This window comes from Leptonychotes weddellii, chromosome 13 (assembly GCF_054177405.1).
Source record: "Leptonychotes weddellii isolate Sample4059 chromosome 13, ASM5417740v2, whole genome shotgun sequence".
Classification (NCBI taxonomy): domain Eukaryota; kingdom Metazoa; phylum Chordata; class Mammalia; order Carnivora; family Phocidae; genus Leptonychotes; species Leptonychotes weddellii.
The window spans coordinates 33,088,211-33,111,963 of NC_138381.1; the positions used below are offsets into that span (position 1 = coordinate 33,088,211).

At 47.5% G+C, this 23,753-nt stretch overlaps 1 protein-coding gene across 1 annotated transcript in view; it reads right to left on the bottom strand.

Annotated features, from left to right (window-relative positions):
- FHOD3 (formin homology 2 domain containing 3) overlaps window positions 1-23,753 on the bottom strand; it is a 415,022-nt gene that overhangs the window by 21,735 nt on the left and 369,534 nt on the right. Inside the window, exons 21-25 of the mRNA XM_081802533.1 lie at window positions 19,809-19,967; window positions 9,517-9,699; window positions 8,013-8,132; window positions 7,145-7,306; window positions 2,658-2,848 (exon numbers count right to left, since the gene is read on the bottom strand). Coding sequence (XP_081658659.1) covers window positions 2,658-2,848; window positions 7,145-7,306; window positions 8,013-8,132; window positions 9,517-9,699; window positions 19,809-19,967 — 815 coding nt within the window. The remainder of the gene's footprint in view (window positions 1-2,657; window positions 2,849-7,144; window positions 7,307-8,012; window positions 8,133-9,516; window positions 9,700-19,808; window positions 19,968-23,753) is intronic.

Consider the following 23,753-nt stretch of genomic DNA (forward strand, 5'->3'; position numbering starts at 1 on the left):
AATTGTGCAAGACTGTTGAATCTCAGATCTGTACCTCTGAAACAAATAATGCAATATATGTTAAGAAAAAAAAAAGAAGAAGATAGTAGGGGGGGAAATCGGAGGGGGAGACGAACCATGAGAGACGATGGACTCTGAAAAACAAACTGAGGGTTCTAGAGGGGAGGGGGGTGGGAGGATGGGTTAGCCTGGTGATGGGTACTGAGGAGGGCACGTTCTGCATGGAGCACTGGGTGTTATGCACAAACAATGAATCATGGAACACTACATCTAAAACTAATGATGTAATGTATGGGGATTAACATAACAATAAAAAATTTTTTTTAAAAAAGTGCCCTATTAAATGGATTTCTAATTACACAGATAAAAATATAACTCTTACACTTGCAGGTGAGGAAAAAAGATGAAGGCCTAGCTATTTCCAGCTTTCTGATGTGAAGTCTTCTATTTAGGCTGGTCTGCATGCCCCAAAGGATTCTACCTGTACCCACCTCAACTAGGGTTTTACTCCTCTCTGGGTCTCAGTTGCCCAATGTGTAAGGGGAACGTGTTAGATCAGAGCAGTCACAGGCGATGCTCCCAGGAACTGTTGGTAGTTGGGGAGGGAAAGAGGAAGCAGAGCCTCTGGGGCTCTCAGGCCCCCATGGCCATTTCAACAAGATATTCCTACTTCCATCACTTCTACATATCGCGTTCTTGCTACCAACTTCATTTGAAGCCAGGGTTCTATGGTTTAGGTGCTTTGGCTTGGCCACCACCTGGACCCACGCTTTAGCCATGGCCCTTTTACTGCCCATGATTCCTAGCTCATGCTGGTCATCCCCAGTGGGACAGGCACCAGTGAGTAGACAGGGATCTCGGTCATGCAAGAGCAACCATCATTTGGGTGACCAGCTTACCAGGGAGAATAGGACAATCAGAGCAAACATTATATGCATCTTATACATACATACACACACACACACACACACACACACACACACGAGCCTATAGCTTAAGGAATAGCTGTATCACCAAAATGAGTTTTTACCTGTCTGGGATAAAATGGCTAATGTGATCAGGCCTAACAGCTTTACAAGACTTTCAGAAAATTGCTCCAGTTTCAGGACATTCCAAGTGGAAACTATTTGTTTATTTGAGCAATTTTAAGTTGGAAATTGCTCGTATCATACGAAGCACAGAGGGCCAAAGCAGCTCACATTCCCTGCCTCTACTTTTTAAACATGTTAAAAGCATAGTGTACTTTGATTTCACTAAGAAATCTAACCAAATCTCTGATAAGTCCCTCCATTCCACAGGGCCCTGTGAGGTCAAGGTGGAGTGCAGTGAGAGGGGTTTACGACTGAATTCCAGAAGTACTGAGTAATGGGCAGTCGTCAACCTGGAGGGAAGATTCTGTTCCTTATTCTTGTCCTGGCTAACATTTAAAGACTACCACCGCTTTCTCTGCCCTACAACAGTGGATCAAGACCCAGGAGGTATACAGTTACTAAAACAGCAAATGGCACAAGGTGGGTAAAAGCTCAGAGGCAGACAAGACAATTAGGTTATTAAAGTGCTGGGGGGTTCAAGGAGGGTGAAGGAAGGAAAGAGAAAAGAAGGTTAAAGGAGGGTGGGAGGGAAGGGGAGAGATAAAAAGTTAATAAAAAAAATACAAAACAGACAGGGATAAATGAAAATACCGCCCCTCTGTTTAAAAAAATAATCAAGTGCTCAGACACTGGCCTGGGAATGTACCTGAGAGGGGCAGGTCTCTGGGAAAGGCCCCAAGGGGAGGGCTCCCTTCACAGAACCTCGATGAGGCCTGTTTCAGAAGTCCCGTCATTAGAGCACCTGCTCCAGGTGGACCACAGCCTGCAGGTCTGGAGACCTGCACATCTACTCAGTAAGGCCCAGAACAGAGCATTCGAACCCCAAAGGCCAGGCCGGGGTACCTACAACCGTACTCTGTGATACCACAAAGATACTCTGGTGGTAGAAACGGCCTGGCCCAGGAAGTCAGAAGACCCAGGTTCTGGTCTTGGTGCGGCCACTGCTTACAGGTAAGCCAGCCCGGGACTGCTACGGAGCAGACCCCAGCCAGCTCCTAGACCCCAGCTAGCCTCCCTGCCGGCAAGCAAGGCCTCATCCAGCCCTGCATGTCTCCCAGGGTCCTCTTGGATCCCAGGACTCTAAGGGCGGCTGGTCCAGAGGGTGGCAGCCGTGGGGGGCCCAGGCCTCATTTAGGCAGGCTGCTGCACAGCAGCCTCGGAGAATCAGCAAGTGGAAGGTCCTGGAGGGAACACTGTAGATTATAGAAAGGAGCTTTTCTAACAAGTCAAGCTGCCTCGCAAGGACATGTGCCGTATGCATGCAGAACTGTTCAAGCAGATGCAGAGATACAACTTGTCAGAGAGCTGAGCGAGGCAATTCCCGATCCAATGGGATTTTGGATCACATTATCTCAGAGATTCCTTCCAACCTCAAAATTCAATGGCATTATATTACTGGGGGGTGTGTGTAAGAAAAATACCCATGAAACAAACAAGTGCAAAGGTGTACTTTCTATGTACCCGGAACTTACAACTTTTGTAAACTTAACCTTCAGATCTTGGCCTGTGGACTATTTCCAACTTGCCACTGTAGAGGTGTTGCCCTTAGTTCCTTCCTCCACTTACCTGTTCATTATTCTTCGATGGACAATCTTTAAAATTATAATTCGCTCTGCACAGTCTTTTAGGAACTCTGACATTCGCTGTTTTAAAACTGGTTTCATTTCATGTTTTGCAATTGCCTTGAGGTGATCCCATGAAGCTTTGCATCTTCTCTCCATCTGACATAAATTATCCTGAAGTTGATCAAAGTCAACCTGAAAATCAGAGGGAGAATGATGGCAAATGCACTGAAACAAGCGGACGCCAATCTGAACCAGGAAACTCAACTGCCTCCGGGAGAAACAATCATCAAAACCAAATTGACATCTTGAAATATAAACATATTTATGGCTTAAAAATCATCCACATGTGTATTTGTCATTATCTTGACATCAAATTATTTAGTGATAAAGCTATTCCCCCCAATGAACCCAATGAAAGTATCACTCACCCACCCCCAATTTGGAAAGAAATCTTAGGGAAGTCTTTGGGAACTGTAAATTAAAACATGATATCAAGGAACCAGTACAAGATGAACTGAGCAGATGTCTCATAAAATTTTTCAGAGCACTCTTGTTCTTCAGAGATGATTTTTCACTTAGGGTTACAGGAACACACCCGTCATACAGGGATGGTTCTAATACGGTGGGGCCGGCTCAGTGGCGGATGGCGTCTCTTCACAGTGATCTCTTTTACACTGTGTGACAAATTTTATTTCTCCACCCATTCATTCATTCGACCCACACCCAGGGAGAAACTGGTGGATGTCAGGTCCTATACCAGGCACCGAGAATGCAAAGACAGATGTTGAATGAGACTAAGTTGCTGTTCTCAAGGAGGCTCATTGTATAGACAGGTGTACAGACCAAACACTGAGGATGTACAGAACCCACAGGCATGCGTGTGCACGCGCACACGCGCGTGTGTGTGTGTGTGTGAGAGAGAGAGAGAGAGAGAGGTCTTGCTGGCAGATGCAAGCCATGTGTGCAAAGAACAGATGTGAACAGCTCCCACTGTGCTCTTCAGGGAAGTGGAAAAAGTCTGGATTAACTGAGGTAGCCTGAAATGAGGCTTTCTAAAGTGATGCTTTTACTGAATTTCTAGATTAGAAATTATGTGAATCAAAGAGTTCGTCAGGGCTGTGGAACAGGGGAAAGAAACTGAGAAAGCGGGTGGGGGGGAGGGAGGCAGAAACAGATAAATAGGTGAGCTTTAGGGAGGAGACTGAGGGCACAAAAGTAGATGCAGAGCAGGAGTTGGCAGGAGAAGGCGAACGCTGGGCAAATCAAGGTCAGAGGGAGAAAGCAGATGCATGGAGGTGAGGCGCCTTGCTTAGATGACAGAGGTCAAGGGATGTGAGCCTGAATGGGAGTGCCCAGGGCGTTTGCTGGAGTGGTCCCGCCCTCCACGAGACAATGGAGGGGATCAAGTCAAGGAAGGTCAGAAGATCTATCACCAGACGGGATGAAGCCAAGCTGAGCACAACGGATGCCCTGGGGGCCAGGCAAGACAGGGCAAGTCCTGGGTTTCTTGGGTGCTGAAGAGCCAAAAACAGAAGGCAAGTTTAGGCGGACCCCTGGGATTCAGGTAAGCAGGGGGTTCGTGGGACTTTGGGAAAAATAATTTGCCTGAAACCAAAGGAATTCTGGGTCCAGAGTAGAAAAAGCTTCACTTTCCTAGGATACAGTGGAGCTGAGAAAAAAAATCAGGTGTTCAGCCAAGAAGGAAAAAAAATGTAGAGTTAGAAAAGCACTAAACAGTTCAAAGAGTAAGTCTAGAAAAGGATCCGGCTGACCTGGGACTGACAAGTACTATGTCTAGGAGATTTTAAGCCAGTTGTAATATGTCTAATCCTAACTCCCTGGATCTGTCCTCATTTGCATCTGGCAGCTCCCTGATACACAATAAAATAACCTCCGTTCCGCTCAGGCCCCGAGCAGCCCCGCGCAGTCTAACTCGGCGACGCTTGCACAGCACGGCGGCGGACGCCGAGTAAGAGATGGTTTTCCGGGGAAGAGAGTCCACCGTGAGCCCTTAAGGTGGGGGCAGGAGAAAGTAGCCGACTGCCAACTGAAGCCAGGTGGGGAAGCTCTTGATGAAGTGCGATTTGAGGGTTGAGCTTAATGTAGCTTCTCTGGAGGGGGTTGGAAGGCTGCGTCATCCGGCTGCCTGCCCGGCCAGAGGCCACAGGCCCAGGCCACCTGAGTCTTCACAATTATCCCCTGACCTCAGGTTCTGTTACTAGCTCCACTTGGGAGGGGACAAGCGGATGCACAGGAGAGGTGAAGTAGCTTGTGAGAGACCACACAGCTCTAAGTAGTGGAACTGGGATCTGAACCCAAATCTCTCTGGCTCCAGAGTCTAAGTTCTCAACCAGCATGCTGTAAGCCTAGATTTGCCCCTAAAAAATTCCACCCCAGAGACAGCGCTGGCCTGGCCGCCGCCTTTGAGAAGGAAGTGCTTGCCAGGAAGACCTCTCCTGAGGACTGATCCACACGGGCCACTTTCGTGTGTAGGAAGCCCCCATGAGCTGTGCTCTGAAGCAGTCAAAACTTACCAAGTCAGCCTGGGATGCTGTGGGACAGCTCAGGGACGCAGCTACCCTGCAGATGCCAGAGCAGCCTGCCCCTTGGGGGCCGCAGTGCTGAGGCCCCACAGGAGACACACCAGGGGATGGAGCGAATGCAAGTAGGGCTGAGGTTTCCTGAGGCTTATTTTGTGCCTGTCTACACAGAAGGACCCCTCAATACCCCCAAAAGGCTTTGGGAGTAAAGACTGAGAAGTGGTAGATGCCCTCTTGCAAGTCACAGAGAGCTGGGTCAACAGTCATCGTCAGCAACTACCACCGTTAATAGGTAAAATCGACCTGCACTTTTGGCTTGTGTAGCCAATCTTTGCATAAGGAAAAGTTATTTTGTTATTACTTAACTAAAAACTGAACACCCTTTGGGAAAGGCCTGATACTGGGGCAGGGTTGGGGGGCGCTGGGGCAGTCACTGGGGGCCAGGCTGGTGTCAGGACTCCTAGGCCAGGCTGCTTTTGTTCTAAGCAGGCTCCACCTAGAAGGCGGCCCTAGGAAAGAACGAAGGACCACATACAACTAAGGAACTGATTTGTTCTGTGTGGGTCTGGAAACAGGACAAATATGACTGCAGATACGTAGCAGACTCTGTCTCAGATAGAGGTATTCCTAACAAACTGCCTTCTGAGAAGGTGCTCACGGCGGGTGTCAGAGCAGCTATTGGAGGACCCCCAGCTGCCACACGCAGAAGGGCTTTTGGTCTTGGTCAGGATACTGATGTGATACTCATAAAGACTTCAGAACAGGGCCTGGCACGGAGTAAACACAGGAAGGGTGCCTGTGAAGTAAAGGAGTCTGTGTTTTCAGAAGCCTGCGGTCAGCTGTTGGAGCTGGGGGATTGCTGGCCATGCCTCCTTCTGCCATGAGGCAGGCCCACTGTCAGGCCGGCCCAGGGCCCCCTGCTTGCTGTACTTGGCAGCTGCCGGCCTGTTGCTCCTGAGGTGGGTGAAGGAGGGTCCCAGCCCCTGGGGCCCCACAAGCCAGTTCTGTGGGAGAAGGTGGCGAGAGAGAGTTCCATGAAGGAGACTTCAGGGGGCCCCTTCTCCACTGCCCACCACTCTCTCTCCTCTTCTTATACTAGGGTCCAGAGTGTCCCAGAACTAAAGGTCGTCTGCTTTCAGCTCCTCAGCCTGCCCAGGCTGGGTTTCCAGAAGTTTCCCACACACTAGCCTGACTCCTGTTGCCCTATTCAGCCCTTCCCCATGCGTTTCCTGTTGCTCCCGAGACCCTCACATCGTCCAGCTGTGCTGAGTTGGGGATTCCTCGGGGGTTTTTCAGCCTCAGTGATGCTCCTGCAAGTGGGGGCAGCTGGGAGTCCAGCTATTGCAACGGTCTCTTTTCTAATAAACCACAAGTTCATGAAGATCTTAAGTGTGCACTCAATTTAAGAGTTTGCAGCCGAGAGGCCAAAGCTATATATTGTTTATAGCCCTATAAAACTGTTCCCTCTGTGTAAGATCGTAGGAATAGCCAGCCAATCCGTGGGGGAGCAGAAGGCCAGGTGCCCTCTCTTTCCTGGCTCCACGCCTCACTGCAGGGTCCTGTGGAAGTCTGAGGAGGAGCCAAATTGCATCGTTGTGATATTTTTGCCCACCCAAGGCAAGTGGAGAACTTTTCATGCTCGGGAGACTCCAGGCCTGGTGAGTAACGCTGCTCCACAGCGGATGCAGGGCTTAGGACCGGGACGGCGGACCTGCCTCACATAGCTCAGTAGGAAAGAATCTGACGGAGAACCAGAGATGGGAAAAGGATCTTAAAAGCTCATTAGAAACGGCATCAGACAAGTCATATCCACAAAATCTAGAGCAAGGGATGCAAGCAGCACTTGGACGTTTTTACTTAATAGAGCCTATGTTCCTCAGAGCTGACTGACAAAGATCCAACATCTGAGGGAAAGGCATGACCCACTCCTCTGCGCCCGTGGACGTACCTTGGCTGACCTGGTGACGGCCCCGATCTCGGAGTACAGATCAGAGCTGTCTGGGAAGTTTTCCACCACCATGGTGCACACGTGGTGGAGAAGCGACTGCTTGTGCACGGTGTCTTTGACTTCTGGAACCTTCTCGAGGTAGCTTAACTCAAACGCTTTGGCCTGTTTGGTGAACATTAAATAAAAGACAAAAATAAGTTTTACACAGGCTCTCAGAAAGGCACAAAGGGCTAGAATCAATGCCCTGTTGGGGTAGCCTAATATTTAGTTCCTCTGTGACTAGAGCTTCTCAGGCCACATGTTCCATCACCCTTAGCCGATCACATATGGACCAGCTACAACTGAGCATGAAATGAGCCTCCAGCCCTTTTCCACCACAGCCATCAGCCACAAGCTGTCCCAGGCCTCTACCCCTAAATCAGGGAGCTGTGGGGCTGGCTTTCTGCCATCTGGGTATCTACAACTTCTTTCTCTCTTTGCCCTCTACTTTCCTACTTCTTGACCAAAGACAGGCCAATTTATTTTTTTAAGTTGGTTTATAATGTGCATAAGTACAAATATTTGAGCGATAAGTTCAGGAAAAAATGGGGGAGGGAGGTGGGAGAAATTCTCTCCAATGTCAGTTTTGAAAGTAGCCAAGCTACGTAAGGAACAGGGTGCTTATTTTTCTAAATTTTCTTATTTAATAGCAAGATACAGACTCAAATAAATAGACCCTGATAAGGACAAAATTCCTTCTAGATTTTCCAGCAACAAAAGTTGCTTCATTTGTGCTTTGGAGGACCAGAGGTACAACCTCCCTCAGCAAATGAAGGGCAGGGATTTTGTGACAAGGGAGGCAGGAGAATAAGGGATATAAAACACTTACATTAGTTCCATTTAGAAAGTTCCCAATGGCTAAGAGAGTAGACAGGATAAAGCCCAAGGTTTTATTGTTCTCCAGTTGGTCTATTCCTTCCTTCAGATCCAAAAGTGGTTCTGCCACTTCCTTTCAATTAAAAAAAGTTGCAAGGTGATGATAAAGAATGCACATTTTGGCTTTACTTTGTTCTTTTTAACTTTTGTACAAGGTAACCAAGTGGAGTTCTCCTTGGTACAAGGCAGTCCCATGTGATGGGTCCATGCTGCTAAGTATGGAAAAGTGCCAAAAGGCAGCGGAGAAGTCTAGTCCTCAAAGTCTCCTCGGTGGAGACCAAATGGGTATGTGTGGCTCTCTGTGCTGGGCTGACAAGTCTCCCCCTGTTCCTGCCCATCTGCCAAGCTCGGGCAGGACCCTTAGACCACCCTCCCCTCTCTCTACTTCCTTTGCATGTACCTTCTGCATCTGGACCATGGTCTTCCTCTTCTCTTTCTCCTTCTAGGCAGATGACTCCAGAAACTGTCCCTCACTGTCCCTGGACCCCTCAGGCTTCCTGACCTCCCCTCTGGGCACCCTGGGGCTGGCCACCTCTTAGCCCTGCTTACTTTCTAGAAGACCGCCATCCTCATTATTGCCACTGCCTTTGTAACTCCCACTCTCTCAGGCTTCCACACTGGTTTTGAGACTACGCCACGCCAGGTCACCTCGGCAGTCCTATATCTCTTCATTCTCACTTGATTTCTGAATGAATTCAAATACCATGGTTCCCTCCTGATGCCCCTACACCCACTGCCACCTATCTGGTCCTCAGGATAAAACCCTGCTGCCTCCTTTGCCGGAGGATGGAGACCTTACAGGCTCTCCTATGCTCTGAATCGGTCTCCTTCGGGCACTTCCTCTCAGTTAAGCTCATCCCAGCTCACCTTCCATCTTTCTTCCTCTCTGCTGGTTCCTTCTGCTCAGCCTGTAAAAATACTCCCATTTCCCCAGCCCAGAAGACACCTGCTCCTTCCACTTCTTGCTCAGATGAATCCTCCCATGACTTCACTGTTAAGGTCCCTTTCCTTCTATTCTCCTCTCAACCTCTCAGAGTAGTTCATCCTCAGCTTCCTATAGAGATTCTCAAAGTGACTCTGCCAGGCTAACGGCCACGGACAATGGCAGTTTAGGTGACTGTCACCAGGTGGAAGGATTATAAGTCACTTTCTATATTGTGCATTTCTACGTTTTCCAAATTTTTACAATGAGTTTACATAGAAAATTAAAAAAAAATTTTTTTAACCAGTCATCTGGTACCCTGAAGCAAGCATCTGATGCTTTCTCCAGGCCGCCACTGGAGAAAAATGCCTCACTGCCAGGCCGCTGATCACTCAGTGTAGACACAACCTCATCATAATCAACCTGCCCTTCAAACCCTCACTCAAGAATGATACCTCACTACCTCCACCAATACAAAACTGACTTTCTCAACACTGGGGGTGAGGGCTGGCTAACTCCCTTCTTAAGGGTGTACCTTTTCTGTTGTTTCATAATCCATTTTGAATGCCCAGAGGTGGAGCCGAGCCGAGAGCTCGCTGATGGAGGAGAGCGTGAGGAGGAACTGCTCAGCGCTGCCCAGTGGCACGTCAGGGTTGGCCAGCTGCGCCTCCTGGATCTTCTGCTTCTCTTCTTCGGTGGGAATCATGGTTAGAATTTTCTGGAAAGGTGGAACAATGTAGTATATTCTTAGTGACAGACCCTATCCCAGCCCTTTGATGTTTCCAAAATCATACTGTACTCTTCCAACCAGGTAGTAGAGAAATTCTGTTGTCAGTGTTCATATCATACATAGGCATGCACCACTGTAAAACAAATACTATAGGGAAGAAAAGTCCCAGGTAGGGTCTAAATTCACATTCATTTATTCTAAAATGGTCTCTCTCTCTCTCTCTCTCTCCTTTAATCTCCTGTTTCAGAAGGAATTTAAAAATCTTGCCCTAAATTTTCTGGATCTCATACATGATGCCCATTCTAGGCAAGAAAGGGGGATGGGACGTGAGAGAAAGGGGAAAGCATAAGATAGAAGGTTAGAGAGCAGTTCCCTGTTCCCAGGAAATAGAGAAAATTTGTCTGGACTATATGAGAACTCAGACTGGCTTTTGCACATAGGGCATACTATAATTTTAATTGTTTTAAATACTTAAGCTATATTTCAAATTTTAGGTAGAAATGAAAACTTGTTTCATTCTTATTTTTTTAGGGAGGGAGAGAGAGGCAGGGAGGGGCAGAGAGAGAGGAAGAGAGAGAATCCCAAGCAGACTCCACGCCCAGCACGGAGCCCGATGTGGCGCTTGATTTCACAACCCTGAGATCATGACCTGAGCTGAAACCAAGAGTCAGACACTTAACTGACTGAGCCCCCAAATGAAAACACTTTAAATAATATCAGAATCAAGTCTGGTTGAGGAAAAATGATGATGGTATTTATAAAAAGCAATATCTACCTACTAATTAAAAAATATCCTTTGCTTCCATTTGTTTCTGGTTAAAATTGATGATGGAAGGCAGAGGAGGCAAAAAGTCATCAGAAGGATTATGACTCTTGTAGGTTCAAATTCTTTAGTGACTATAAGAAGTAGTATAAAAGAAGGTTAAAGTTCCCATTATATAACATTTCACAAACAACATTATTAAAGGTAAGGGGTCATTATTTTTCTCTCATTTCTCCTTCTCCAGCATTGTGCCACACTTTTTGGTAACTTCTGGTAATTCATTAATTCTAAGTGGCTTTGGTCACTGCTCTTCAGTATCAAGCATCTGGATAGAAGTGGAAGATCTGGTTCTGGGTAAGATGGGGTAGACATCCCCCACCCCATCTCACTGAATGCTACCGTATACCCTGGACAGCATGAATGGAGCAGGTATTGGAAGACTTTAAGAAGTACACAGTGGCAGGTGGATTGGGGAAGAAGATCAGAATTGGAAGTTCAACTCAACTGGGAAGGAGCTGACCACCTGTCCTCTGGTATTCCTTAGCCTGAGCTCGGTAGCCCCAAACCTGGAAGAGGGTATCAGGTGCAGAGAGCGCTCCAGGGCAATCCTCTAGTGCCGACTTGAGGAGTGGGAAAGGGGTCTCCTAGTAGTGACAGCAGTGGCAACAGGGGCTGGTGGTCCCCTACAGCTCTGGGGGAGGGAACCTTGCTCTCCAATCAGCGGGGCTATGGCCCCAGTAGGGCCAGACTAAGGGAGTAGACAGGGTAAAGCCCAAGGTTTTATTGTTCTCCAGTTGCTCTATTCCTTCCTTTCGGGTCCCAAAGTGGTTCTGTCACTTCCTTTCAATTAAAAAATTGAAAAAAGACAATAAAGAATGTACATATTGGCTTTACTTTGTTCTTTTTAATGTTTGTACAAGGTACTAATAGGTACAGTTCCCTCGGTAGACGTCAATCCCATGTGATGGACACATGTCCCCTGGGCACGTGCTGTCTTCTCTTGGCTTGGCCCCAGATATGGGCACAGTCACAGAAAGTACATAGCAAAGTGAGGTGACCGAGTCCCAGCTTTTAGCTGGATGACCAAAAAGGAAAGCCCCAGGGAACTAGAAAGTACTCGGGAGGTCAGGGAAAATGAAGAGCCTGGCAAAGCAAGTGCAAAATGTTATTTAAGAACTTCTGGGGTCGGGGTGCCTGGGTGGCTCAGCCATTAAGTGTCTGCCTTCAGCTCGGGTCATGAGCCCAGGGTCCTGGGATCGAGCCCCACATCGGGCTCCCTGCTCCACGGGAAGCCTGCTTCTCCCTCTCCCACACCCCTTGCTTGTGTTCCCTCTCTCCCTGTGTCTCTGTCAAATAAATAAATAAAAATCTTAAAAAAAAAAAAAAAAAAAAGAACTTCTGGGGTCATCCCTGAGCTGTTTATGTGTGAATCTGACCTTAAACGTTGTATCAAAGACTTTGAAAACTGAGCTGACACTGGAACCACAGTTTAAAAGAGGCAGGTCAGAACCTGTGGCCTGAACCCAAGCAAGTGGGGGAATAATTTATTTCCTTCCTCCCTTCACCCTCCTCCTTTCTCTTTCTTTCTTTCCTTTCTTTTTTTACAAGACCAGAATCACTAGAAAAGATACTACAAGAAAACTATAGACCAACGTCCCTGATGAACCTAGATGCAGAAATTCTGAAAACTATTTTTAAATATGTAAATGTCAACATATTAAGATATATAAACATTGCTGTATTTCATAAATATATTAAAAATAATAACCACAAGGTCGGTTCAGTACAAAAAAAAACAATAAATGCAAGTAATCTACCATATTAACGGTCTGAACAAGAAAATTCACACAATGATGTCAACTGGTGGGGCACTTGGGTGGCTCAATCGGTTGAGCATCTGACTCTTGATTTCAGCTCAGGTCATGATCTCAGGGATGTGGGATTGGGCCCAGCATCAGGCTCTGCACTCAGTGGGGACTCTGCTTGTGATTCTCTCCCTCTGCCCCTCTCACCATCCTCCTCTCAAATCAATAATCTTTAAAAAAAAAAATGTCAATTGATGCAGACATATTTTTGATAAAATTCAGTATCCATCCATAACAGAAAACTCTCAGCAACCCAGCAATAGAAGGAATCTCCTCCAGCTGATAAATGACATTTATGAAAAACCTACAGCTCATATCATACTTAATGGTGACAGACTGAGATTGGGAACAAGACAGGGTTTATAAAATTTAAAAAAGACATATAGATCAGAAAGGAAAAAGCAAAACTATTCCCATCATAGACAGCATAATTGTCTATGTAAAAAATTGTGAGAAATCTACAAAAAATTTATAAAACTATGAGTTTAACAATATGTTAAAGAAAGAACAATTTATGTATGATTTAAGGTTCATACATAAAAAACCATTTTATCTCTATATTGATAATAAAGTTACAAACTGAAATTTTTTAAAAATACTATGTATAGTGAAATATTTAGGTATAAATCTAACGAATCATATGCAGAATCTACATGCTGGAAAGTAAAAGTGCTGGTGAAAGCAATCAAAGACAATCTAAACTAATGGGGATATACTATGTTCCTGGACTGAAAGACTCAATATAGTCAAGATGTTAATTTTCCCCAAACTGATCTACAAATCTGACTCAATTCCAATAAAAATACCACCATGAGTTTTTTGTGGATTTAGACAAGCGGGTTCTAAATGCTATATGGCAAAACAGATGAACCAAAACAATTTTGAAAACGGGTAAGATCTACTCTAGAGTGTCATGGGACAGACACATGGATCAGTGGGACAATACAGGGAGTCTGGAAATAGAAGACACAAATACAGCCCAGCGATTTTGACCAAGGTGCAAAGGCAGTTCCACAGAGAAAGGATAGTATTTTCAACAAGTGGTGTTGGAACTGGAATTCACATGCAAAAAAAAAAAAAAAAATTTGAACCTCAAACCTTAAAAGTTACACATAAATTAACTCAAAAGGCATCACAGATCTCAAAGGCAAAGATAACACGACAAAACTTGTAAAAGGAAACACAGAAGGAAATTTTTGTGACCCATGTTAGGGCAATAAACTCTTAAGACATGATATCAAAAAAGAATAGGTTGAGAAATTGTAACTTCATCCAAGTTAAAAGCCCTTTCCTCTGTGAAAGACACTGTGGAGAGAACAAAAAGACAAATTATAGTTCCTCAAAGTTGTTAAACACAGATTTACCATATGACCCAGGAATTCCATTTGTAGGTATTGACACTAGAACAATGAAAACTTATATTCACCTAAAAACTTATAGGTGAGTATCTGTAGCAGCTTTATTCACAATTGCCAAAAACCAGACCAAGCTACATAATCCTTCGACAGATGAACAGACCAACCGTGGCACCCACCTGTAATGCAGTGGTGCTCAGCAATAAAAAGGGACCAACTACAGATACATACCACAACTTGGATGAATCTCAAAAGCATCAATCATGCTGAGTGAAAGAAGCCAGTCTCAAAAGGTTACACACTGCACGGTTCCATTTATATGACATTCTTGAAAAGACAAAACCATAGTCATGGGAAGAGATCAGTGGTCACCAGAGGCTCCAGGTGGGTGAAGGGTGTGACTAGAAAGAGCTAGCACAAGACCTTTTCTGGGACACAGGGTGGTTCTGAATCCTGACTACAATGGTCACTACAGGAATTTATAGATTTTAAAAGTCCTAGAACTGGACAAGTCAATTTGCCTTTTTATTAATGCAAAAAAATAAAAATAAAAAACTGGACAAGACAGCCTAATCCACAAACGCACAAATGTTCACATGACTGTGATTCAGGATCTATCTGGGTGGGGTGGCTGTCATCCTGGGTCTGATGAGAGAGTTCTCAGGGCTGGTCATCTCTACAGTTTCTTAGAAGCCACTGATGCCAAAGTGTTCTGTGCTTTGGTCATGGTGACGCTGCAGAAGGGGAGCCTAGGTTTCCTTCATCGTGGCCCTAACACTGAGACGGGTGGGTAGAATCTGAGCATCTGGGCACATATTCAGCAACAATGCCCCTTGCTCCCCCAGAGGCTCACGCTCTTGCTCCCACCTGTCCACACAGATGGTATTAAGAAAAATAACCAAAACAATCTGAGCAGATGTCACTCCTTTAAAAACATCCAGGATCCGACCTGAACTAGCCTTCAAAACAAAAACTGCACTTGTATTTTAACTTTCATACTGCTTAAGTTGTTTGAAGCGTGTACGAGAATTCCAAAACAAAAAATTGTCAACACTTCTCCCCCCTTCCTCAGAGGCATTTTCCTGCAATGATTTTAGCTGCTTCTTTCTTTTGGGAAAGTAATCAAACACCTTTTGTTTTTTACTTCTCTGACTAATTTAAACCATTTGTTCACCACTGAAGATTTATGAGGTTGCCATCTGCCAGTTTATTTCACTTTATTTTTTTACACATCCCTGGCAATAAAAATAGCCGTTAAGATGGGGGAATGGCGTGTTGAAGCCACCTTCAATGAGCTGATGGCCCTCTCTTTCCAGGAGCAGATGATAAGGGATGAGTGGGAAGAGGTGCCTTTAATTTGCTCTCCCACCATGTCTGTGAATTTACGGATGGTTTTATGGTCACCATTTGGTTTCACGGGGAAAAAGATACCAAACAAAACCACTATGTAATAATCTCTGTGTTTGTTTTCCTTTTTTGCTTTCTTCCAGACGGTGTCCCACCAGCATTGCTTTCAGTCTACTTGCTTGGTTATCTGAAAACCGTAGTTCAGAGAACAATGGAGAGGTCTCATTTTTTGTGAGCCCAGATGCTTTTGGGTTTGGCCATCTCATTCACCTGCAGATAAGACTATCACGAGTAATTATTCTGCCCCATGAGTTTTGAGCAGAACCTGGCTAGAGCTCTGGGTGAGAATCTAGCTCAGGGGTTTTGGTGACAATAGCAGGAAGCTGGAGCACTCAGAGCTGAGGCTGGTTTGTGTACAACTTGCATAACCTCGTGAGTCAATGGCTCTCTATTCATGCACTTATTCTTACGCAGGGATTTTTTCCCCTCTACTTCTCAAGGTATCTTGATCGTATTTTCTTTCATTTTTGTGACTCCTCAGTGAGGCACGTGGGGCAGAAATTGTTGCATCAAATTTGCAGGTGACATGGTTTGCCTGAAGGTAGGCTGGCTCAATCAAGGCAGAGCTGAAGAACCACCAAGGGGCCTGCTCCTACTTTCCCAGCACCATTGCCACAATTTAAGGCCATTCAGCCAGAAAGGCAAAACCACCAGCGTGTCTAAGGTGCCCAGCTGCAGGGACGTTCTGGTTCTCTGGCCCGGCTGAGTGATTGTGGCTCCCAGGCCCAGGCTCATCTGTGTGTCCAGCACCCACTCGGACGGGGGTTGCACCGCACAAAAGGCCTAAAAATGTGCTACAGTTTTGTATACTTGGCCAAAGGGACTTTCCGTTTCTAGGATGCTTAGCAGGCCTGGCAGCCAACATGAGCCAAGGTAAGTGTCATTTGGGACCATCCAATTGTGCTATTCTCTGTAGATACAGATGATAAAAATTAGAAAAGCTAGAGAAAAGAGGAAAACCCTTCATACTTCATTTATGATAAGCTGATGGCGTCTTTTATTTGGGAAAATATCATGAATACTACTTAGAGATGGCCCCAAAATGTGCTCTAAAGTTTAATACTCTTATGAAAGATTACTTCCTTAATGAAGTTGTTAACCACTCTCTCAGGTTTTCTTGACAAAGCTGGATACATATCACTGAGTTGCTAGGCAAAGTCACAGGATGCAATTTAATCCATCCTAATCACATTTGGTACACAGAGGTTTCAAATGGCCCTATTAAGCCGTGGTACCATGCTACAGTGCCTACACCCAAGAAGCAGATGGTCTATTTGGCAAAAGGCCCTTCAGGCATTAGCTGGAAATCTTATTAGTAAAGATCTGTAAGGATACACCTTCCATCTCTTCTCAGTCCTGACTTAGCTCCTGAACAACAAGGATCTAGAGCAGCTATGCCCCCTCAGGTCCGGGAGATCAATGGCCAGAGATGGCAGGTGACAAATGAGCGTGTCCGGTTTCCACTGGACTCTTCTCAGCATGACTAACCAGAACTGAAAAATATACATGGTCCCTGGGGCGCCTGGGTGGCTCAGTCGGTTAAGCGTCTGCCTTCGGCTCAGGTCATGATCTCAGGGTCCTGGGATTGAGACCCGGTTGGTTGGACTCCATACTCAGCCGGGCGTCTGCTTCTCCCTCTGCCCCCCTCCCCTCCCCCCCCACTTGTGTTCTCTCTTTCAAATAAACAAAATCTTAAAAGAAAAAAAAAGAAAAATATACACGGTCCCTGGATTCACATGGGCAGCCTTCTGATCAGGTATTCTCAGGGGGATTTTGCCCCCAGGGCACATCTGACAAAGCTGGAAACATATTTGGTTGTCTCCACTGGGGCGGTACCACTGGCCTCTTTGGGTGGAGGCCAGGGACGCTGCTAACCACCCTACAACGCAGAGAACAGCTCCCGCAACAAAGAAACACCCAATCCAGAATGTCGGTAGTGACACAGTTGAGAAACCCTGTTGAGATAAACACGGTGATAAAAAATGTGCCATCCCCTACGCTGTTGTGAGTGGGGGTGCCCTGACAGCGCTCAGGACGGGTTCGATGGTGGTTCTATGGCTGCGTCCTCCCGCCGGAACCATTCCGCCCATCAGCTACTTCCGCCCGGGGACAACCTGTAGGTGGCGCTGTGAGGCAGACTGCCGGCCTCAGGAGGCTTCTCCCTAACCTTTCAGATTCCCTCTTGTTCTTTTTGTCACATGAGCCCGGGCCCTGACTGACACTGGGACTCCCTCATCTTCAAGATGGGGAACACAACAGTTGTACCTCACGAGCATCTGTGTAGAGCGCGTGGCTTGCGCCTGGCCACAGAAGCAAGCTACGGAAGCCACGTTTGGTGCTGCCTTGTTGCTCCCGGACCCCTCAGCAGCACTACTGTTGCTAGCATAACTCCTTCCTGCATCAAAAAGGTCCTTGCTGGAAACCAGTCAGGAAAAAAAAAAACAAGTAATTTGCCTTCTTCTAAAATCGAAGTAACTTATTGTATCTGAAACTTTCCCTGCCCAGGGAGAGCTACGTTTCCAGGAAAGAACAAAGGCAAAACCCAAAGGAAATCAATCTTTCCTGAAGGACTTTCAAGTTCTCATGACAAGAAGGGGAAATATTTTTTACGGGGGAAGATGTCATTCTTCCCTTCCATCAGGCTGGCTCTGGCTGCATTTGAAGCCTCTCTTTGCATGAATCTGAAGCTTTTGCAATCTCCCAAGGACGCTGCTAAGTCAATAGGACGGCTGGAATGTGTGCTAGGGCCTACCATGTAGTTTGCCCTAGATGAAAGACGCGTTGCGCTGGATTCTTCCAGGTCGGCAGCTCCCACCTGCCTAGTGGCCAGCCAACGCTCTGCTCTTCCCTCGCTTCTCTGGGGGCCCCAGAGAGGGACTGCCTCACACTGAGGCCCGGCCTGCCGCCTCCTCACTGTCCAGCAGCTGCCTCAGTGTTCCTCTATTTGCCTGCTGTCACCGGCTCTCTCCTTTATACCCCTGCCTCAGTCTGCCATGTCCTCTCACTCCTTGGCTGCTCACCTAGATATATTCACCTGCTCTGCTGCCTGGCCTGACTCCAGAGCTCGGCGCTGTTTCCTCTCCAAGCAGAAAGCAGATGCATGCTCCACCTTGTACCGGGCTCCTGGGACAGGGTGTGTGTGTGTTTCTCAGAGTTGAGCTGCTCAGGCCTTGCGTTGGTTTCCTAGGGTTGCCAAAGGACTACAGAACTGGGTGGTTGAAACAACAGAATTCTCTCAGTTTGAGAGACTACAAGTCTGATATCAAGCTGTCAACAGGGTGGTGTTCTCTCTGAAGGCTCTAGGGAGGAACCTCCCTCACCTCTTCCTAGCTTCTGGTAGTTGCAGGCGATCCTTGGTGTCCCTTGGCTTCTAAACGCATCACTCCAATCTCTGCCTCAGTCATCACATGGCAGTCTGTTCCATGTGTGTCCCTGTGTTCTCTGTCTTCACAGGATGGCATTCCCCTCTCTGTTTCTCTGTCCAAACTTCCCTCTTCTCTTAAGGACATTAATTCCTGGAGTAGGGCCAACCCTAATTGAATATGACATTATCTTGATTGCCTCTGCCAAGACCCTATTTCCAAATAAGGTCATATTCTGAGATTATGGGTAGACATGGATTTTGAAGGGACACTAGTAATCCGGTATAAACTTCTAGGAGCACAGTTTTTCCTGTGGGGGACTCCTCTTTCCAAAGTACAGAGGCATGCCCACCCTGCTGGGTTCAGACCCACTTGGCCCCATGGGCCCCACTGCTCCTTCCCACACTTGGGGCCATGGATGAGCCTTGCGCCATGGTCCTGGGCCCTTCCTCTCTGTCAGGGGCTCATTCTCCCTCTGCAGCCAGTCTTCACTGGTCCTGTCCACTCTCCTAGGGTTATCTCAGATAGCCCTGCGCATGAATGAACCCCAACTATGGGAAGGCTTTAAAGGGATCCCTGGCTCCTTGCCAATAGGAGGATGGAGTGTCACCCAACACCACAAAGCTGCGTCCTCACATCCCCACGGTGCCCCAGCGAGCCCCAAGCTATATTGCCCTTCCGGAGGAATCTCCATGCTGAGCCGCTTGCCCCACTCACTCTTTCTTTGTTGCTAGAAGAGGAGCTTTAACTCGCCAGAGAGAGGCAGCAGCCCACGGTGGATGCAGAACAGGGCCTGGTGGAAGAGCACTGAGCCCAGCAGGCCCTACAGACCCAGCCAGTGACTCCTCCCTCTTCACTGCCACCATTCAGATCAACAGCTGCTAACAGCGTGTGGCATGGGTTCTCCAGCTTATCACCCACAGGCTAGCTCTACACATCCGAAGGTCATTCACAGGGATGTGAGCACACGCGGGAAGTCCTACTCGCGAGATGGTTCGTCCAGCATGTTCGGTGGGAAATGACGTGAAAGAAGACCCCACCAGCCCCCTCAGGAGGTTATCCTCGTCTTCTTCCACGCTGAGGTAGGTGAGCGTGGTCAGAAGGCAGACAGTAAAGGAACCAGAGAGTGAGGCTCACTGAACTTCACAGGCCAAGTGGGGCTTCCCCCCATGACCCAGAACTTTAAAAAAAAAAAAATGTGAGAATTAATTAACATTATTCAGAGTCTGGCTGAAACAGAAAAATGGCAAGCCCCCTGTGGAGAAAGTCATACCGGACACAGTAATGCTTTACATATGGGACACGTTAACAGAATACAAATAATGCTTGATAGAGCTTCTCTTACCTCAATTCCTTCTTTGTTTAAGGCATATTCATCAAAATTCAAAATGGCTATCTTAATCGTTCTCGGAGGGGGCAGCACTGTCAGACCAATATTAATGGCATTGCTCCTCTTGGGGTCCAGGACGATGACCTCCTGCCTTTTTCCATCTGCAGCAGTTTTCTTGGTATTAAAATAAGGAGAATCCAAGATTAATGCATCATCTTTGGTCTTTTCTGTGTTTCATTATTTAAAAGCAAACTCACTACTTATTTAGAGATGAAAACAAATGGCCCCGATTCAGGTCAGGGAAGGACTGGCTACTGCTCAGCACAGAAAAAAGAGATCAAGGATTAGCTCTGAGAAGCCGCCAAGCATGGGTCAGCAATGGAACTTCGCGAGTCAGACACATTACAAAATAAAATTGATTTTCCTTCAATTGGGAAAAACGTGGTATTTGGCAAGAAAAAAAAACAAAACCTGTTTTTTTCCATAGAAGCAGTGGAAACAAAACTAAAACCTCTCAGAACTCCCTTCCTGCAGGCTGCAAGGTGTCGGAATGTGCCTTGGTTGGCCCTAGCACACATGGGATGAGCCCAGAGATGGAGACCATCCGTATACACGCTGAGAAGACAAGAGTGATGAGGAGAATCCACCATTGTTGGCCAGCCAGCTCCTCTGCATCCCCGGCTGCATCGTCTCAAGGCTCCTCTCACCATTTCAACATCCTCTGTCCCTAACAACAGAGCACCTGTCACACTTAGACACCTGGGCGGCTGCCCACTGGGTAGGTGAAGAGGGACCTTCCGAGGAAGGGAAACCAAAGGGAATCTGCTCAAGACCAGTGAGGGATGAATGGGTACAGGGGACAAAGAGGGGGACAGGTGTCCTCACAGAGCCCTTGTGTGTATGGCTTCCCCGCTGACCTGGGTGCTCCTTGGGAGGCAGGCCCTGGGCTAGCACGTGACCAGAGCCTAACACGTCTGTGAGGGGGTAAAGCCAACCAATGCCAAGGCCGAGATGACAATGCCCTCCACTCTCCCCTTCAGCTCTCCAAAAGTTAATGGTGGGAAAAAGTGGAAGAGATCCGACTCAGCAAGCACCCTGTTCGTGCTCAGGTTTCTCTTGAGACCAAACAGAGCTGGGAGGATGACTGTGTTCACATATGTAGCAAGCCCAGGATGACAATGATGAATAAGGCACAATGGATCTCCTGAAGGAAAAGACCTGTTCAGCATGACGGTGGGTGTGCTCCCCATGGGAAAGGGCTCAGCGGCGGGGTAACTACCTCACCTGGGGGGTGCAGGGGGTCAGGGTCCGGAGGAGCTGACACTGGAGCCGGGCCCTAAACAATGTCTAGGATGGAGCCTGGAACCAGGGAGTGAAGGAGAGAAGAGGCTTTGTCTAGCTTGCTGGGAACGGCCAGGGACGACGCTGGAGGCTTGGGGGCCGCCGGCAGGGGACGTCAGGAAAAGCCGCTCCAGTTCCGCGGCACACAGGCGGCTGTCGGTCGGTCTGCTGTGCGGAGGCCCTCCCGACTGGCCGGGCCTGCGAGCGGCTGGGCCCTCTAGAGAAGCTGGCTTGCTGTAACCCTGGAGGCCGGAAGCTGGCAAGGAAAAACGGGCTGTGGTTCCTTACGTCCTCCTAAGCCCGTCCAAACTCAATTGCTAAAATTCTATTTTAAATCCTTAAATATGCATTTGGGAATAAATTAAAATTTCCTCACGAAGAAAAGAACTGAAAGCATCGCAGCTGTTCTGGGGTCTGGTGGCCAGGAGGAACAATTCTTGTGGGTGTGATCAGTTTGGAAGGCCCAGGGACATGTGTAGAAGCATCCCTACTCTGCAGGGCAAACAGATCTTCTACGTACTTAGTCAAGGAAGCTTACTGGGAGCCCCTGAAATTCAGCTTTCAAATCTAAGGTATTTTTGTGTGTGTGGAAAGAGAAGAAGGAACGAGCAAAGGTTTGGCAAAAGGCTGGGTAGAGGCAACGAAGAGGGATGCCAGGACATGAGGCCTGGAGACCCTACGGTAGACATCCCGTGAACACAAGGAATGGTGCCACTCGAGGAGGGTAGCAGGCAAGGCAGGAGAGGCAATACCCACAGCCAGGCTCCAGGACAGGAGGCATTTCCTGGAAGACAGGGATTCCCTGGGAATCATTAGCCCTTAGCTCCTCATCTATATAGCCCCTCTCACTCCAAGAGCCTGGAAAGATGCCTGGGCAGACTCAGCCCAACCAGCCTTCGTGCAAATGAGAAAAAGATGCCCCCTCTGGAGAGACACAGCCCCATGGCAAACAGCTTGAGAGAGAAGCACCCTCAGAATTCAGTCCCCCCCACCCCCGCCCCCGGTCAGCATTCACTTACAGCAAACAACCTGCAGACACCTATGGGATGGCTCTGAGCCTGACACTTCCTTGTCCCCATTCCCAACAGAACTCAATTTACACCAGTGGACACGCCCACACACTCCCCTATGAGTCAGGGAGCAGCAAGCCACTGAGCATCCTGAAATGACAGGGAGAGCTGTCCCCAAAGATGACTCCATGCGTTTTCAGAGCACTTCAACCCACTTGGTGAAGGAAAGAGGAAGAATTAAATATCTGAAACTGAACTTTTCAATCTCTGGATTTTATCCAAGAGGTGTTTTAAATGCTGTTCTTCATAATTAAAACAAACTCCACTGGATGCTGCTGAGCACGCAAGTGCCCCAGGGTCTGTTTTGCCCGAGACAAAGGAGGGGTCATGTGGGGATGTCCGACTCTCTCCTTCCCTCCCACAATAACCTAGAGAAGCACCTTCAAGGGTGAGCCAAAGTTCTCTGTGCCCGGGAGCACATGTCCATGTCTCAGGATCAGCAGTCATCGAGTATGATCCATTTCAATTGTCTTTCTGTGGTCAAAGCCCCAGAGTAGCAAGTGTGACCTTCATGATGTCCTTCACATGGCCCTATGACAGAGTACCTATTTGCAGGGCCCTGCGTCTTGGAGCAGATTGGTTCCAGAGAGCAGACCCCAATCCAGGAAGCTGACAACTAGGTGAATCTGGGGCTGCAGGGAATGGTCACGGCTCTCCCCCAAGCCTTAGCAGCTAGCAATAACCACTTAAATTGATGACCTCCTCTATGCTTCCCAGAAATCCTCTAACCGTTGTGGCCTTGGGTGCTGCCTATTTGAAGCTTCTTCCTGGAAGGGCTCACTGCTGCCTTCCTGGAAGCTAGACCTCCAGTCTTCTTGCATAGTTTGGAAAAACGGAGTTGAATTGTTTTAGGGACCTCCTTCCTGACCCTTCTGAGAGTTCTCTGCTCGCCTTGACAGAATCCCTTTCCATGGAGGGTAACCTCTTTTCTTACCAGTTTGGCCACCTACACTGCCCCCCCCCCACCTTGTAATCTTCTTGGCTGAATCAGAAACAAAAACAAACAAAAGCCCTATATGGCATCCAAGGCTGAAACATTTCCCTAGAGACAGTATTTCTGGAAAGGCAACTATTGGCATGCTGGAGGATCCCTGATAGCTGGGGTTTCAAAGGTGGTACTCTCCTAGATGCTAAGCATTGCTGCCTGGTTCTGCTCAAGAGTTTGGGTTAACCAGGCTTTCTGGAAGCAAAACTGAGCCTGGCTTCTTCCCAGGGTACCCCAACCCATTAAAGAAGTTTCCCCTTTCCCCTGAACACTTTGGGACATATTTGGAGAAGTGGCATGTTCAGATACAGCTCCACAGTGGTTTCCCCACCCTGCCTCCTTACCACTCTGTTGTTGGGGCAACTATCTTACCCCAGAGTCTGCTGTTCTTGTTTTCACTTTCCACCAAGCCCTAGTCTAGCATGCTGTGCCCAGAGCCTGGGCCCCCAGGAGCCTCCTTCCAGCAATCCTTTCCTCCCTGACAGTTCTTGAGACTAGCTGAGGTGGAGGACAGAGCTTTGGCTGATGACCTTTTATCAAAAAGCAGTAGAAACAAAATGGAAT